General features: G+C 43.8%; 1 protein-coding gene across 8 annotated transcripts in view; it reads right to left on the bottom strand.

The window, feature by feature from the left end:
* The window catches only part of ctnnd2a (catenin (cadherin-associated protein), delta 2a), a 195364-nt gene that overhangs the window by 132094 nt on the left and 46511 nt on the right, over window positions 1-16759 (bottom strand). For 7 of the 8 annotated variants that reach the window (XM_078095732.1, XM_078095734.1, XM_078095735.1 and 4 more), the window contains exon 3: window positions 3465-3577. In XM_078095732.1, the coding sequence (XP_077951858.1) occupies window positions 3465-3577 (113 nt within the window). Of the gene's footprint in view, window positions 1-3464; window positions 3578-7072; window positions 7183-16759 lie in introns of those variants that run through there. The other variant, XM_078095739.1, reaches the window with a different exon arrangement.

The raw sequence follows: 16759 nt of genomic DNA, 5'->3' as shown, positions 1-16759 counted from the left end.
CCTCTACGTCCTGCTACGGAATACTGCATCCAACAGGCGAGCAGCACAGCACAACGAATTACTGAAATCACCTTCTTCTACTTGCGTGGTCAAATTATCCGCAGGAAAGACTCACCCAACTAGATTGCCATATACTATTCTTAGCCCTAGAACCCCTTTGGTTACTGTATCACTGTCTATTTCACAGTCCCCGTATCTGCAAAAAATAGATGAATACTAATTAAAATACATCATCCATAAATTCTGCAGCTTAGCCCTTTAAAAGAGCACCGAAGGCTTGAGCTGCACAGCCAGTCAGGCAGAAAAGACAGCAGGAGCAAATGTTTCCCACTGGCTGCCAGTTACCACTAATGTTGGAAAAATGATAAATGAGTCCCGGCACGGTGTTTGGAGTCTACGCGTGTATGTGCGGCCGGATCTCTTCCCTTCGTGTAAAGTGTTGCGTCGCATGCCAACAGTTCGCAGTGTGAGCAGATGTTAGCCAGTGATGCCCGGGGTTTCGGCGACACAATAAGGCATTTTTTAGGGTCCTCTTTGAGGAGGAGTCCTGTGAGATGCCTGGATTGCTTTATCGAGCGGAACAAAACTAAGGACACGCAGGCTCGCAGCGGCTGCCGGTAAAACACAGAGGGACGCGAATACAAACACGGCAACCCGCTCCGAGCATGTGCGATACGAACCAACTAACAGTGCCTGCAAAATACCACACACCTGGAATGAGGATAACACACACACAGGATGGACCCTCTGCTGATTGCATATGGCGGCTGCAGCTTGAAGCCGACAGGAAACCTTTTGAACCGTTAACCTTTTTAAAGAGAATGTGGACACAAGAGGGACAAAATAACTTTAGAATGATATAAGTATGTTTTTTCATTAAATGTTGAATGAAAATACGATGTGCAATTTAGAAAAGATCCCTATTGTTTGTCTGGCGTTTGGTAGCGGTCACCCTTTTTCCCAATCCAACACTCTTCATTTTTTCCATGTGCTTTATTATAACAGAGGCAGCCACTGCACTCTATATTTAGCTGCTGCCTGTCACTGACACCCTGATAAAGGGGAGGGAAATGAGTGGTGATGTTGGAGAGCATGGGAAAGGTTAGCACTGTCTCTTTGAATAGATTCAGACTTTCTATGATCATTCTTTGTTACATTGCAGACGCTAATATCTATATTTAAGCTTTGGGAGAAAAAATAAAATATTTCGTTGGAATCTGCACGAAGAATAGTGTCAATCAAAATGACATGAAAATAAAAGCACAAAAGGGACATTTGATGTGATCAGTCACATGAAATGTTTTTAGTTGACACGCATTGACGAATTTGGGTGCATACGGGGACAGATGTGGACTCGGTGGCGTATAGTAAGCTGGCAGCGGACAAAAGCTTAGCTAAACCAATCCTCTATATCTGATGTGATGATCGTAAGACGATGCGACCAAGAGAGAGCAGACTCGACAGCAGACAGGCTACTGCCGCACAGGCACAATAACAAGCAGGCCTTCTCACGAGCATGAAGCAAATGCATCCAAACAGATGCACAAGTTCAGATGAAACCATGGTGAAGGGTCCCTGTCAATGACGTTTACTACAGGCAGAGGCCATGAAGACGCCAAGATGACGTCTTCGCTCTCTGCGCTTCATCATTTACAAGTACTGACGGAGCTGTTCCAAATCCTATAAATACTTAAGAGGAATCATGATCGCTTGAAAAAAAAAGAAAACAAATCACAGAGTAAAGAAGGAGTAAAGAAGGAGTGGAACTGAAACCTTAGAAATATCAACAGCAAATAAATACATAAATGGAAGTCTGATTTAATTTAATTTGAGCTCTAGTTTTAAGTCACATCCGAGTTGTTTGGAGCCGACTCTTTATCACATAACTGAATAACTTCATCATAGTTTTCGTTTATTAACTGAAAATACTTTGGGATAAAACATCTGTTTTGATGACCAGTATCATAGTAGGTAAGAACGGGCTCACGTGGCAGTTGGGAATGATTCACAACCCAAACGCACACATAATAAATGAAACAAGTAAAAACCAAAGATCCAATCAATGATGTGGACTTTTGCCACAGTATTTACACAGTATATTCTATTAATAGTAACTGTTGGTGTTTAAAATGTTTGCGAAAGAAAAGCCTGGCAAGTTAACAAATAATGGAAGCCCAACATAAAAAGTGTGCTGGAACAAGGAGAATGAACTGGAAAGGTTCAGAGCTTCCATCTATCTATCCATCCATCCCCTTCTTCCACTCTTGTGTACTTGGGAATAAGCTGCCTGCGGGATGCTGAATTTGTATGAATCTGACTCTTTGACATAACAGAAAGATTCATGCAAAACAAAACACACACACACACACACTCTGAATAATTTTATTTACACGGAGGCGAAACCCTCTGCAAATGAACATTTGAAGAGACAATGATCCTCCGTGGGACGAGAGGGGCAGATACCGAGCTCAAGGTTTGAACAAATTAGCATGGAAGTCGCGTTCATCTCATCTCCTCCCATCCACCCTTCCCTCATCCTTGCCCCCCCTCTCATTAAGGGCTCTCTTCCCCTCATCTGAAAAAACATTCGGCAACAGAAAGGTCAGACTTATAATCGGGGAACATAATTAAGTATTTTGAAGGCTTTCAAGCGGCTGTGGCTGACATGCTAATTAATGCCGTAGTGTAATTAAAGGGGTTCCCGGGAAGTCCAGAGTCTCTGTGGCAAAGCGGGGTCCCTAAGAGGACTTTTTTGTAACGTTGTGTGCAGTTGGCGATGTGTGTTTTCACCCCGTGCGTCGTCTCCCCCTGGCCAAAGTTGCCAGAGAGGCTTGTGTGTGTGCGTCTGTTACCTCGAGCCCACGGCAGCTGCAATGTGTCAGTGCTGTATGTGTGTGTGTGTGTGTGTCTGTGTGAAAGGTGCTATCCCGTTTTCAAATTGCCATGTCATGCGTCTCTCTGTAATGTGAATGTGTAAAACTCCCCACAGGTGTGATTTAGCCCCATGCAAACACCATCGATGTGATTTTCACTCGAGTGGAATTGCATTTATTCCTGTGTTTGAATCTGCCCGTAAGCTCAGTGTTGTCCTCATCCATCCAGCTGATGCTCCTTCCAGTAGCATCACCACAGATGAATGGAATAAATACGCAGCCTGTGTGTGTGTGTGTGTGTGTGTGGTTATTTTATGGTGCAGTCAGCGGCAGCGTAATGAAGGACTCATCGCCTTAAGTTTACAACTGTGCCACACGTGCATGTGTGTAATCTTGTGTATGTTCAAGGCGGGGACATTATGACCCTTAAAGTCCCACTTACACACACACAATGTGCATTTTACCTGACAGTATTTAAGAACGCGGTGATGAGGACGTCTCCTTTCTACACAATAACCCCAACCGCCGCGCACAAAAGCTGCGTAACCGCCTTCCCACCAACCAGAGAAAAACAGGGGGGTTCCATGTTACCTGATGCTGCTCATGCTCCCCGCCTCGGATCCCAGCTTGCACCTCTCCAGCTGGGTGGCGACAATCTGACGCTCTGCCTCAAGTTCCCTGGTGAGGCGCTCAAACTGAAGCTCCTGAGAAGAGAGAGGAAGCAGAAAGCGTGCGTTAAGACAGAGAGAAGGAAAGGGAGCGAGGGAGGGGAGGCGGTGAAGTCTCGAACTGGAGCTAAAGAAATGAAATAGAGACACAATAGTGTCATTATTAAACTTTACTTCTCAGACACTACAACAAAAATAAAAAAAACTGTTTTATTTCACATCTGATTGGTCATTGATGGAATATGGGTGTCAAAACTACCAAGAGCTGGGTAGCCTTTTTTCAATGTAGCTAACCTTTGAAAGCCACCGGACAGAACCAGAAAGGCACCTCAGTGCGAACCGAAAGGTCGCTTGTCGTGGGAGGAGTGAAGTATTGTCAGCAGCAGATCACGGGAGGAAGCAGCTTAAGGCTGCATGACAGCTACGCGAAAGCTAAAAATGAAGTGCGATCATTAACATGAACGGGATTGACAGGTGAGGAGAGGCGTGAGGCAGAGAGGCTGGTTAAAAGTGTTCTAAATGTGTGAGCGGAAAAAAAAAGAAGTCCTTTAATCCCATCTGCTGTGAAGCAGGGGCGGGTTGTCAGTCGGAGCGGTTGAAGCACCTGAAACCCGAGTTACAAGCTGTGAGTCTGTCTCATGGAGAGCGCAGTGGAATTCCTTTGCGAGATGGGAATTGTTTTCCTGTTTTGTCAAAAAGATTGTTTTTTCACATTCTTAAAAAAGTAGATTAGAAGAGTAAACAAAAATGTTTGTTTTCTTTCTTCACGGCAGCTGATAAAAGAAGGCTGAGATTTTAGATATCTTAATATCACAGTATCGTTGTTGTCTTTTTCTCTTTATAAAGTGGATTGTTCTAAAGTCGGATTTTCTGAACTTAACAAGCTGTTTATGCCTTTATATTCTTCATTCTATCCCCCCATTTTGAGGGACCAACAATATCTATTTTCTCACAAACATTTGAAGGCAGGTTTTTGGCAACACTGCAGCCGTCCTAACTGTGTTCCCCATGTGAGGGGAAAGTATATTACCAGCTTAGAATTCAAATTGCAAACATCAGATCACTGCAATAAAACTCAACAACATGCAGCCAAAGCAAATTACTTGCAAATGATGTAATTCTACTGTTTACATTGCAAACGATGTAATTCTACTGTTGGCAGTATGGTTTTAGAAGCTGCGCTGCAGTGTTTACTATTGTGAGTATCTTATTGAAATATGGACTTTATGGATACCCCAATGAAGATGATTGTTTAGTTTATTTTGATCTTTCTGTCTGCCACTGGAGCTGCTCGCTAAAAGCTTCATGGAATGAAGATTAGCCAACCCCGTTTGTGTGTGCATGCATGCACGTGTGTGTGTGTGTGTGTGTGTGTGTGCAAATGCATTAGCTATTTAAGTGGCTTGCTGACAGTTCCATATCAGTCATTTAGCTACGAGCCAGACGGATGAGATTTCAAACCAGCATTCGCTGTGTGCAGGTACGTGCACGCAGGTACGTGCACGCAGGTACGTGCACGCAGGTACGCGCGTTCAAGTTAATCACAGCCACATGGAAGCAGATCAATAGTGGGGTGAGCTCCACCCCACCGATAGATATTGTGCACGAGGAGTGCATGTGCGAGACCGAGAGAGAGAGAGAGAGAGAGAGAGAGAGAGACTGTGTGAGCGAGATGTAGAAAGAGTCTACGCTGGTTTGATTGGTTTTCTCAAAGCCATTTGAAGCTCTGAATGTGTTGATCCCCCCCCTCGCTATCTCAAGTCTCCAACCTCAAGCCGCTCTCCTCTCTTCTTCAACACCACAGAGCACAATGCACTTCTCCCTCCCTCTGCCTCACCCCTTTTTTCACACACGCTTACATCAACCACTTCCTCATACGCACACCTTCCCCTGGCTCCCTGTTTTCCTCTCGTGCACACTTTTAGTATCATGCTTTCTTCCTCCTCTCTATTCCTCTCTCACACACACAAACACACACAAACTACTCTGGTGCCAAAGCCAAGCCACAAACACGTGCATATGTAGCCGTGCATATCTTGCCATCCCTCTGTTATCTTCTCTCCGTTGAAACCTCAACCTCCTGTCCGAGCCCCCTGTCCAAATGTTGTCTTTCTTTACCTCCAAATAGATCAACATCAATCAGATGAACAACAGAGTAGCGGGCTCAGCCTCCCCTACGATTTGCAAAGTGTCGCAACGCTGGGAATCGGAGCAGCGTCTATTAAACCCACTGGATCCCGTAATTCTAAATTACAGCTTTCTTCGCCCCGCTTCGAAGCCCTGCTCTGCTCCCCACAGCAGACTGACTTGTCGCATTGTTTGCCGCTGCCGCAAAGGTTTTAAATCCTCAAGGCGGGATGCAAATTCCCACACCGCGTGAAGCATTATGCTAATTGATGATAGAAAATACCTCATTGTTAAAGTATCTAAAGTGCTTAATGCTTGGATGCAAATACAGATGGGAAACCCGTTAGGCTAGCTCCTGCATCTGGATAGAACGTATTCAAATGTGCACAGCCTTTTTGTCAAATGTTCTTCATCTGCATCTTCTGCCTAAGGAAAAGTTTGTTCAATGATGTTTAGGTAGACGAACTGCTGCTGACAGTTCATTTCAGAAGCACACTCCTGAATTGGCATATTATCTGTATAATGAGTGAGTTAAGACCACGGAGACAGCAAAGAATGCATTAATTAATTCCAAATTAATGCAGAAATTAACAGTTTAATAAGTAGAATCTGTGCTGTTATTTTGGGGTTTTTTAACTATGCGATCTTGTGGGCAGCTTTTTAGACACAAAATATAGTTTAATTTGATTCAGAAAGCCTCTCTCTTCTTATAGAAAATATATAGTACACATTGTTGTACATTAGAACCATGTTGCAAACAGCTGTGAATTCAGCTTCAATACCAGAACAGTCAGTAATACTATAATCATTTTGATACTGTCCCAATTGCTACAAAGATTAGCAACTCAACATCATAAAGGCTGTGCATGTCTTCAGTTCCATGTTTACTCTGTTGAATTAGGCTTATCGCAGACAACACATCTGCCAACTCAATAACATTTCTCTCTGTAAAAGCTTACTCAGCCGCCAGAGTAAGTAAATCCAACCGACACAAACATCAAATCCACTGAAGCATGATGTACTGGCAAAGTAGGGAACTATTCTAACAACTTCCTGAGTTCAGTTCAAGATACTGATATCATCTAAATGTAACAGGAATAAAAAATGAAAAATGATAGAAAAGTGTTTCATTTAACTTCACGTGCTGCTCTCTTGTCCTGCTACAAGGAACACAACCAAGCTGAATCTTGGATTCGGATTCTTCACTGTGCTTTAAAATGTTATCCGATTGTCAATGAACCACAGTCGAACAACATATAAACTCAACAATGTCACCGCACGACAATAACCACAAACAATTTGTCATATCAGCCATTTTTCCATCGCTATGCGTGTGTGTTTTAAGAACAGCCTTGTAACCGTGCCCGCTAAGCCATTTGTTCCATGTGCAGTAATATGTTTTACCTCAGGATGTGCGTGGACCACAGCGCAATAAATCCGAAACCAACACGTCGGGACGAGCTCCAGCTGCTGCTCCTTCCGCTTTGATCGTGTGTCTCCATGAAATTGCACAAAGTGTGGGATTCCACCGAGCCGATTGTGCGCGGGGCACCGCCTCCCTCTCACGAAGGAACGGGAGACAGCACCCACAGCAGCCACGGAGGTCTCTATGGAAACCGTGGAACCATATGCATCCCCCCACCCTGTCGGCATAGATTGGGACCTGACTCATTCACACACCTTCACACGGAGGTGTCTCTGCGCATGGAGACCAGCCCCTACGTAGAAGGGACCAGTCTCCTCGAGTTTCTTTGTGTAAGGAATGCTTATTAGACTGTCAGCACATTATTCATAGGCTATTAATGCCAATTAGAGAGCCGCACAGCCAGAAAATACAATGTTACAGCTGTTGTGTGACATGTACTTATTGTACATGCAAAACATATAGTGGGAAAAAAGAATAACATAGCAGTTGCCTGTGTATTTCAGCTTTAAATTGGATAAATGGCAGCCGTAAATCTGCTTAAGCGAAATTCCCCACTTGCCACCATAAAGACACTGTGGGCCGTCTGTGCGTGATGGTCTCTGTGTGTCCAGAGATAAGGCCCAATCATTATAAAGTGGCCTATGGGCAGCTATTAACAGCGCTGTTTTTGGATGGGAGACAAAAGGCTATCAAATGGAGCTATGACCTTCTAGTTGAGAAGTATCTCTCTCCTTCGCCTCCCTTACCTCAATCAAGAAAGACGAATGAAAACAACTGAGATGAGATGAGTGGGGAGAGGGGAGTGTAAATGGGACCTGGTAAAAAAGGTCACTCTCCTCCGTCACTCCTGTGCATATTGAAAACCCCCGCAGGGTAGCAATAAACCCGGATCCTCCGTCCTAAACCTACAGATGTGGTTCATGCAGCGTAGGTACGGTTCATTTTCTGCCCCTCTCTCTCCGCCCGTCTCATCTGTCACTTTAATGAGTGTGAAAAGTCAACGTCGAGTCAGGAGAGGAGGTGCGGGAGGAGGGGAGGCAGAAGAACCGGAGGCAGAGAGAGCGAGGGAGAAAGACAGAGGAGGCCGAGACGTCTCTGCTGATGAGAGTCGCGTGAGACGATAGCCGAGGGAGGGACACCTGATCCACTCGCTCTGTGCGCCAGACAGAGAGAAGAAAGGGAACAGAGTGGGCTGATCATATTTATGTCTCCATAATGTGGGGATGGAATGCCTGTGAACGAACACTATGGTTTACTGTTACCTGCTATGGGGCATGTGTGCGTTTTATCCTGGGAAGAACAAACACAATCTGTTGACTTTTGAGGTGATGGTTATTTTGTGTGTGGAGTGTCTGGAGTTTTGATAACTTCCAGTAGTATTTGTTACACTCACATCATACACGCTGAAGTGAAATTTGGGGAAAAAGCAACTTCGCTAAAACAAGAAACTGAACCTAAAAAAGGATGCAAACTAATTGAAATCAGTTCACCAATAATATTTACCACCATTTTGAGATGAAACTGAATAATGTAGGTCTTAAGAATACAAAGGGTCCTCACTAAGGAACAAAAGCATGTGTTTGTGTATGTGTGTTGCGGTAGTTGTGTAACGCTGTTCATGGGCGTGCATCCTTGTGTAGGTGTGTCCACAGGTGCTGCAGCCATCTGGCAAATGCTGATACTAGACAAAGAAATATTACACGGCTCGTTCTGGCTTCATTCTGCATCAACCCAGCTCATTAACACATATGCTTTTCAAAAACACATGATTCATTATTGTTGTTGCACCAGGGACACGACTACTACTCGCAGTGATCACTGGCCTTTTCTGTACAGGCAACCTTCTAATGAAATGTAATTCACATTAGTAGCAATACCTTTAATATGATTATGGCAATGATGCAACAGTCAACTACATAGACCCCCCCCCCCCCCCCCACACACACACACACACACACACAAGAAAACACTGCGACGACCATCAATGCTAATAACAATAATCATGAAAATAATGGCGACAACAAAAGAGCCCATTAGTTGGAAAAACAAATCCAGTCGTGTGATTGACCTTGTCCGAGAACCACTACGGCTGAGCACAGACCGAGCGTGCATTAAATAACAAAACCCGTCGTCCATCGGCTCACTTAAAAAATAAAAAAAAAACTCATGGCAGTGTTTTCTTGCTTTTGGCAATTCATTAAATCTGACATTTAAGGTTCAATTTACGGGATTTAGATCATCAATACAGCGGCACACAAGTGATTGCAATGAAGGGATAGTGGAGTCATGTCTACCATGTGTGTGTGTGTGTGTGTGTGTGTGTGTAGTAATCAGATCCTCTCTGATCTTTGTTGACATTGCCGATCCGGCCGCGCCTGTGAACTGGCTAGCTGGCGGCGCCGGCCCGCCCCTCTCTGAAGCTCCCCGCCCACCCTGCGGTTCCTCCGACCAGCCGCCGCTCGGGTCACTTTGTGGCCAAATAAACTAAGGCCAACAACAGTGAACGAGAGAATTATGGCGGCAAATACCACGTTCATTCCGGGTAGGACACAAAGGGATTTTAAAGACAACCCACATCACAGTTTTTAAGAGAACATAAACTCAAAGACTTTGAGTATTGTTCACAGTTCATTGGCAATAATAAAAATGTCTCACAAAAGGTAACGGTAAGGCAAGACCGATAAAGACAAATACACTGAAGATTTTCCAATGGCAACTAAGTACTACTTGATGGAAGTGGCAGTAACACAAAGCAGGGAGGTGCGTTTCACAGGTGAAGCACCTCTGGAGTACATTTGTAGTCAATACAGTGGCTTTGTGACAGAGGCTTTGTGTGCTTTGCAGTCGGGCTTCTCTAGTTTCCCACCGATGATGTAAACAAAAATTGACTCGGCCCAATACATAGAGGGAGTCCCTGTCGAGTCCGTTTTGAGACTTTTATCACGGGGGCTCATTTAAATCTGATCTAGTTGACTGGATTTTCTAACAAGGCGGCAGATCAAGTGTGGCCCCAAATATTTTACGCTGTTACTTTTCCGTAACATTTGCACAACCAGAGGTATTTTGGACAAATAACGTCATTATTAGGTTCAACACCTGTTAAAATGTTTTAATTGTTTAACCAAATCTTATTTTAAAGCATTGTATAATAATAGGGTATAATTCACTATCAAAGGAGACAGTGTAACCTTTGCTCAAAGAGAAAACTTCTAAACCACCGTCCATGTTTTGCTCTGAGTTTGGACTATTTTTAGCTCTAATCAAACTTTCAGTGTGTCGTAGTTCTGCTTCTCAGTTGTTTGATAAATATGAGCCCAGGATTAAAATAGCTGTGACCCACCCAAAAGAGGAGCGGCTTGAAAGACGGACAATTCAAAGCCCCGTCACTAAACAGTTGAAAATAAGCCATTTACAAGTCCAGCCTAATGGTTTGAAAAATACCGAAAATATTTACCATATTTCTAAAACCTCTAAACCAATAGAATAATCATCTGTATCTGTTTGGATTTGGGATTCTAATTCTCCTTTAAAAACTGTACGGACATGATATACGAGTGCCAACAGCTGGGCCATAACAGATTTATATGGATTTTAACTATTCAACACACAAACACAGAACTACCTCGACAGATATCTCCTTGTTAACTTATTGAAGAGCTCAGTGGGCAAAGTAAAATCATATCAATCTATGTCTCCAATTTGGCTCCCTGCCTCCCCGCTGTCACTCGCTCTCCTCGTTTCAGGACGGACGTCTCTTTTTCTTTGCGTTGCACAGGTACAACAATGTGTGTGTGTGTGTGTGTGTGTGTGTGTGTGTGTGAGCTGTAAATAGAAACCCCTGAGTAGAGACAATATTTTTGGGATAGAATGGGATGTTAGCTTGCTAGTTAGCTACACGTGTGGCTAATTATGGCAATAGTACAGCTCTGGTCTGTCAGCGTAACATAAGACTTTAACAAAACGACAGGGAATACTGAAGTTTGGTGATGGAAGGGCATTATTTTTTATACGGCACATTTTTCGAATATTTTCAATCAATAATCTTGCCGATTGTAGCCATGCGTTGGATGAATGTAGCTGGGACTTTTTCTTTACATAATCGGGGTTCAGGCAGAAATAAATGAGGATCGAGCTGGTTCAGTGTAGAAACACGCCGATGCAACAAGGCTCCCTCTCCGCGTGGAAGGAAAGTTTCCTATAATGATGCACTAATGAGAACATACCTATGAATACATTCTATTCTATTTTTACAATAGCTTTGAACAACGGTCCATTAATGCACATGTGCAAAGCATTGGCTAAAGTTACGTCTTTGTTGACCTTTAGGGATCGTCTATCACTGCAAACTATTTTCTTTTGGTGCACTTGTTGTTTTCTGGTCCCTTTTAAAATTCAGTTTTTTGTGCCGTGCTGCTTTGAAACAACAACAAAGGCTAAAATGGTCATTGTCAAAAACCCTGTAGGAGCATAATCTTATTGTCAGTCCCCTGAAGAATCGCCTTTGTTACTGTCATTCGGTGAAGCCTATTTCGCTCCTTGATGCGCACGTGTTTGATTGAATGTGTGTGAACCGGTCAGTGAAGTGCTTAACTTCTTCATGATTAACTGTCATTTACTTTTTACAAGTGGACCTCAAACTACTGTATCTGAATACTGTGTAAAAGTTTGACTGTATTAACGTGTGATGAATTGTCCAATTAGTGTGAATTATGGGAGCAAGTGAATCCACTATATTGCTCCCACTGTAAATACTCTTATCCTTTTTTCCTTTCCCTTTTCTCTCTCGTAAATGGCTAATTCAATAGTTCTGACGGTGCTGTAAATAATGTTTAGTATCTCCGTTTACACCGTTTGGGTTATAGCTTTCCTTGGCTGGGGGCCGTCCTTTCTGTTGTGGTCAGGATTGATGGTGTGGTAACAATACATTGATTAAATAAAATGAAGAAACCGTTTTTTTTTTCTTCATTTCTGTGACATTTATTGAGATCACATTTATTGTTTGACTAAATAAATGTCACCAGTCTGAGAACCACAAAACTTTTTTTTTCATTAGTTCACCATCTGACAGCCTGAAAAGATCAATGCTTTTAAGAGCTTTTTTCAGCTTTTTTCTTTCTTTCCTTTTGACTGCGTCAAAAGTGTGGCCCTGGTACCTGCTGTATTATAATGACCAACTTCTATTCCTGTCACACTAACGAGACAGTTTGCTCTTTGAGTTTTAATAATTATAGTGTAACCGTGAAACGTGAACGCTACATTTATTTAACTTTACGAGTGTTCTTCTTCTATAACAGTTTCTTTTATAACTGTCCAAAACTTGGGACGGAAAAAGATGAGATTTTCAAACTCCATTTGATCAATGGGTTATTTAGGAATGACACTCGTAGATACTAACGTGTCATTCACTAAGTGTTCAATGTTCACCTAATTACATTTTTTTTCCTAGGTCCTGGGATGAATCTGTCTGTTTTGTGTGCGTGTTCCCATGCGTTGGTGTGCAGGGTGGGTGACATGCACGTGTCTGGCTCTATGACAGCCTGATTGGGTTCACACAGTGAGTATGGGTTCGGGCACAGACAAAATGTCACTTGGAAAATGTCACTGCCTAAATGCCATTGCAGCTCTAGGTGGCCTGTGTGTGTGTGTGTGTGTGTGTGTGTGTGTGTGTGTTGCGGGTGCGGGGGGCTATGCTCACAATACCCTCGTAGCACATCCAGTAAGCGTGTGTATTGCGGCTCTATACGGACTCGTCTGGTTGGCAGCATCATCCTGCCTGACATCCTACACGTACCGGCAGTTAAGTGTTTTCCAAATTTGCTGATGAATTTGCCGTATTGTGGATATTGGCAGACAGGCACAACATCTGTCTTCGGCTGACGTCTTGTTGAGCGTATTTCAGCATGCGTTTTAAATAAATACCCAGAAGTGCTTGTTAATGTGATGCCCGTTTTCAGTATTTCAGAAACGAAAATATATTAATTCCATTTTACATTTATTCACTCATAAAGTGGTGGTGGTGCAGGAATGACTTTAACCAGCAGGCTGTAGTTTTGAATTTCTCCAACCAGCTGGGAAAGTATGGGCACGTAAAAGTGAATCGGTCTTCCCTCAACACTCGCTGGCAGTGTGCCCTTGAGCAGGGCAGCCAGAGCACAGTGATATAAAGCCCAGCAGAGGAACGTGGATGTCCTGGGCAGCTGCCAGGTGAGACTTGTGCAAGTGCATGAATCCGAAGGGGCGATGCTGAAAAAAGGCCAGCGTGCTCAGCAAAACTCTTCCGTGAACAAACAGGTTTAAAAAAAATATATATACAAACCACAAAATTATTCACCCGGCAAGTGTTTTCCAAGCATTTTTTTGTCAGCTCTTTCCCCTCCTGTCCTCTATCTCCACCACATGATGTGACAGAGGACTCCAGAGAGGCCCCCCAAAGGTCATCCATCCGCTGGCAGTCGCAAACACTTGTTTTGATAGATTAGCCAGTGCAAGCACACGCAAACACTTGCACAGATCTGGGCCGACATATGCAGACACACACGAGGGTCTGCTCACACGACACTCCCGAGCACGCTTACCCATGGAAATAGTTTACTGGGAGGAGAGCAAGTGCTAAAAAGCTGCAAAGTATTGGTGTTTTCTAAAACACACGTTCCCTCGCGACAAAACTGCACTGCGAGTGTCATTTCAAGGAAAGCGTATCTGGTCGTGCATTATGTTGATGTATGATGAATAAGTCTCCAGTGAGTCAGCCGAAGTCCGCTCGGGGAGGAGGTGTGTGGTGGAGGGAGGAAGTTTATTAACTTCTCCTTTGTATGAAACGCAGCAGTTTGTTATTTTGAAGCGCTGAAAAAGAGAAACGAGGTAAAGGGGAATCTACAGTCAATGACTGATCAGCACATACGCGCTTATACGTGTGTGTGTGTGCGCATAGGACTACAGGTACTACAGGTACCTGTAGTACCTGTAGACTACGGGTGTGCAGGTACGCCTCTGCATTTGTGTGTGTGTGTGCACGATTGTGCGTATGACAGATACAGTGTGTAAATCCTTAAGCCTAAACCGGAGCGACAAGCGCGACGATGATCCAATCGCAGAAAGGCCCTTCAGCACAGTTTTCTACGATGGGCAAAGGTTTAACGAGCGTCTCTGCCGGCTCGCCCGCGGCGTTAGAATGAAGCATTCACGTTTCGTTCAAATCCGAGGTGTGTGGCCCATTGGATATGAATCCAATCGACACAGACACAACGATACTTACAGCGTGTAGGGGTTGAGCGTTGGAAGCTGCAAGTGCTTGTGATCGTCTTAGTGAAATGTCAAGTGCTCCTATTCGCAATCGCTTCTGCGGTGAAAAAAAATGTCACACGTCACGTTTGAATCCTCCCGAGGCTCCATTGACCGGTCGTCTCATTATCTGTGCAACGCTGAAGATGCCAGTGAGCGACTTCGCATCGTGTTTTCATTTCAGCTCCATTTGAAAACAGATCATTTAAGAATAAAGCAGTTTTTTAACTGGATTTATTTGTTAAATATGTATTAAACGCACTGTAACATTTCAGCATGCGTTTTAAATAAATGCAGTAATTTTATAAGGTGTGTGTCTACAGTGGATGGAGCAAAAATGTCGTCCATTTTGTAACAGAGCTCTCGTACTGAATGAAACACACTATATAAGTGTCGACTACTCGATTTGAACCCCGGCACAGTCACAATATCCCTTCTACTACTTTCAAAACAAGTTGAATGGGGAATCAGATTAACTGCGTGTTTTCAGTGAATCGGAAGCTCTGAGGATTCACCGCTATGAGAGGCGTTACTTCTCAGTGGTGACGTGGCGCCGAACAGACTGCCGCTTGCCGCCACGTGAGCCGCCTCTCGTCAATCTGTCAAAGGCTGCCGCCGCCCTCATCTCTAAATCAAACAAATGAAACACATCGGGAGATTTATTGTTGCCTTTAAACTCCTCGGGTGAGCTCGCTGCCGTGTTCGGAGCCTCCAGTTACCCTGAGTAGGTGGTGGGTGTGAGAAACGATACAAACGTCTGACTCCTGCTTTTGAAGATGATGCTGTCTTCTCTGTAAAAAAAAAAAAAGGCTTGATGGATTGTAGTCACAGTAGGTGTTTGGAAAAAATATATAAACTCTGGGTATCACAGTTACAGCACTGTAACTTATTCCGGATTTTGGACAAATGTAATGAACATGCATGGTGGATTCTGCTTCATAGCAACTGCTGATAAGTTCTCTGCAGAGGTTTCCTCAGTTTGCTCCCTCTCCACACAGCTGGGAACAACTGGCCCCTGTGTGTGTGTGTGTGTGTGTGTGTGTGTGTGCGTGTGCACCAAATGCTTCAACATTATTATTAGATTCTTAGCGGCAGTCCTTCATTCATGCTTCCGTCGTAAAGGCCTCCTGCTTTCCTGCTCAGAATTGCTGTCCATGGTGCTGACCCTGGTACCGCAAGGAATGCACACATGTAAATGCAAGAAAGCGATAAATTATCTATTGAACAGACACACTGGGTGTATTTCGGTTTCCGGGGGAAACGGGCGCCATTTATAAGAAGTATTTTAGTTTCTGGGGATGTAGCACCCCACGTGATCATTCAGTCTAAGACCAAAAGTAACCAACGCATGGTGTGTGTGTGTGTGTGTGTGTGTGTGAGAAAAGGGAAAATAAGATATTAATAAGGGGAAAAGATCAGTACGACTTATAAACTAGGATCACGTCTTGGTACAGCTGGCTGTAAGCAGAATATCTGTTGGTGTTAATACGTCTTTAACACACCTTTTGATAAGACGTGTGAAATGGCACGTTGTCCCCGTCTCTGCTTGTTACGCCGCGTCCTTCTCAGGGGAGACAAACTGGTTTGACAAGTATGATCACAGTGTGGGCAAAGTGTGCACTTCTTATACCGAGAAGGTGGGCAGTAATTCATGTTTTTTTTCCCCATTTGCTCCTCTTTTTCGATGTCAACACTACGAGATCGAGATGGATGAGCGACTACGCAGAAAGTCCAAGGTTAAAACCCAGCCACGCTCAGATGAACAAGCGGGGGGCACAAAAATCGGCAAAGAACCAAAGAAAAAAAAGCCTCACGCTCCACACGCACATTCAAAAAAACGAAACCGCGTAAATAAACAATGCAAAGCAACGGTGTTCCTATTCTCACTCTGAGTACCAGCAGCATATATACTACACGCCGTATCGCATACACACAGACACACACAGTCTCACCTCGCCATACGGTGCGTTTGTTGACTACATCTCTGGCCTCTGAGCGGGTCTCCTCATTTGTGGGTTGTGTACACAAACAGATGTAATCTCTGAAGGCAAACAGGGAGCTGGCGACTCCACCGCTAATTGGCAGCAGAGAGGCTGTCACTGAGTGGAAGACCCACACGGTCGCAATGTCATCTCATTAGAAAGAGAAAGGTGATGTGGGGGGGTTCTTCATGCAAATGAAAGGCACGCAAACAATCAAAAATAAGTAAATACATGCACATATACGCATATTTTTTATTGAGTTATTTTGCATGTTCGAGTCAAACATGTGAAACATTACAACCACTACTGGCATGTGGTCTTTAACTTACCATCTAATCTAAATCACTTCACAGTAGCAAGTAGAAAGAAAGCTTAATCTTCAATTAGCTTTTCCGTTTGAAA

This window comes from Gasterosteus aculeatus, chromosome 21 (assembly GCF_964276395.1).
Source record: "Gasterosteus aculeatus chromosome 21, fGasAcu3.hap1.1, whole genome shotgun sequence".
Lineage (NCBI taxonomy): Eukaryota > Metazoa > Chordata > Actinopteri > Perciformes > Gasterosteidae > Gasterosteus > Gasterosteus aculeatus.
Note: the sequence above shows the minus strand (reverse complement) of the source record. Positions and strands in the feature narration are given on the sequence as shown.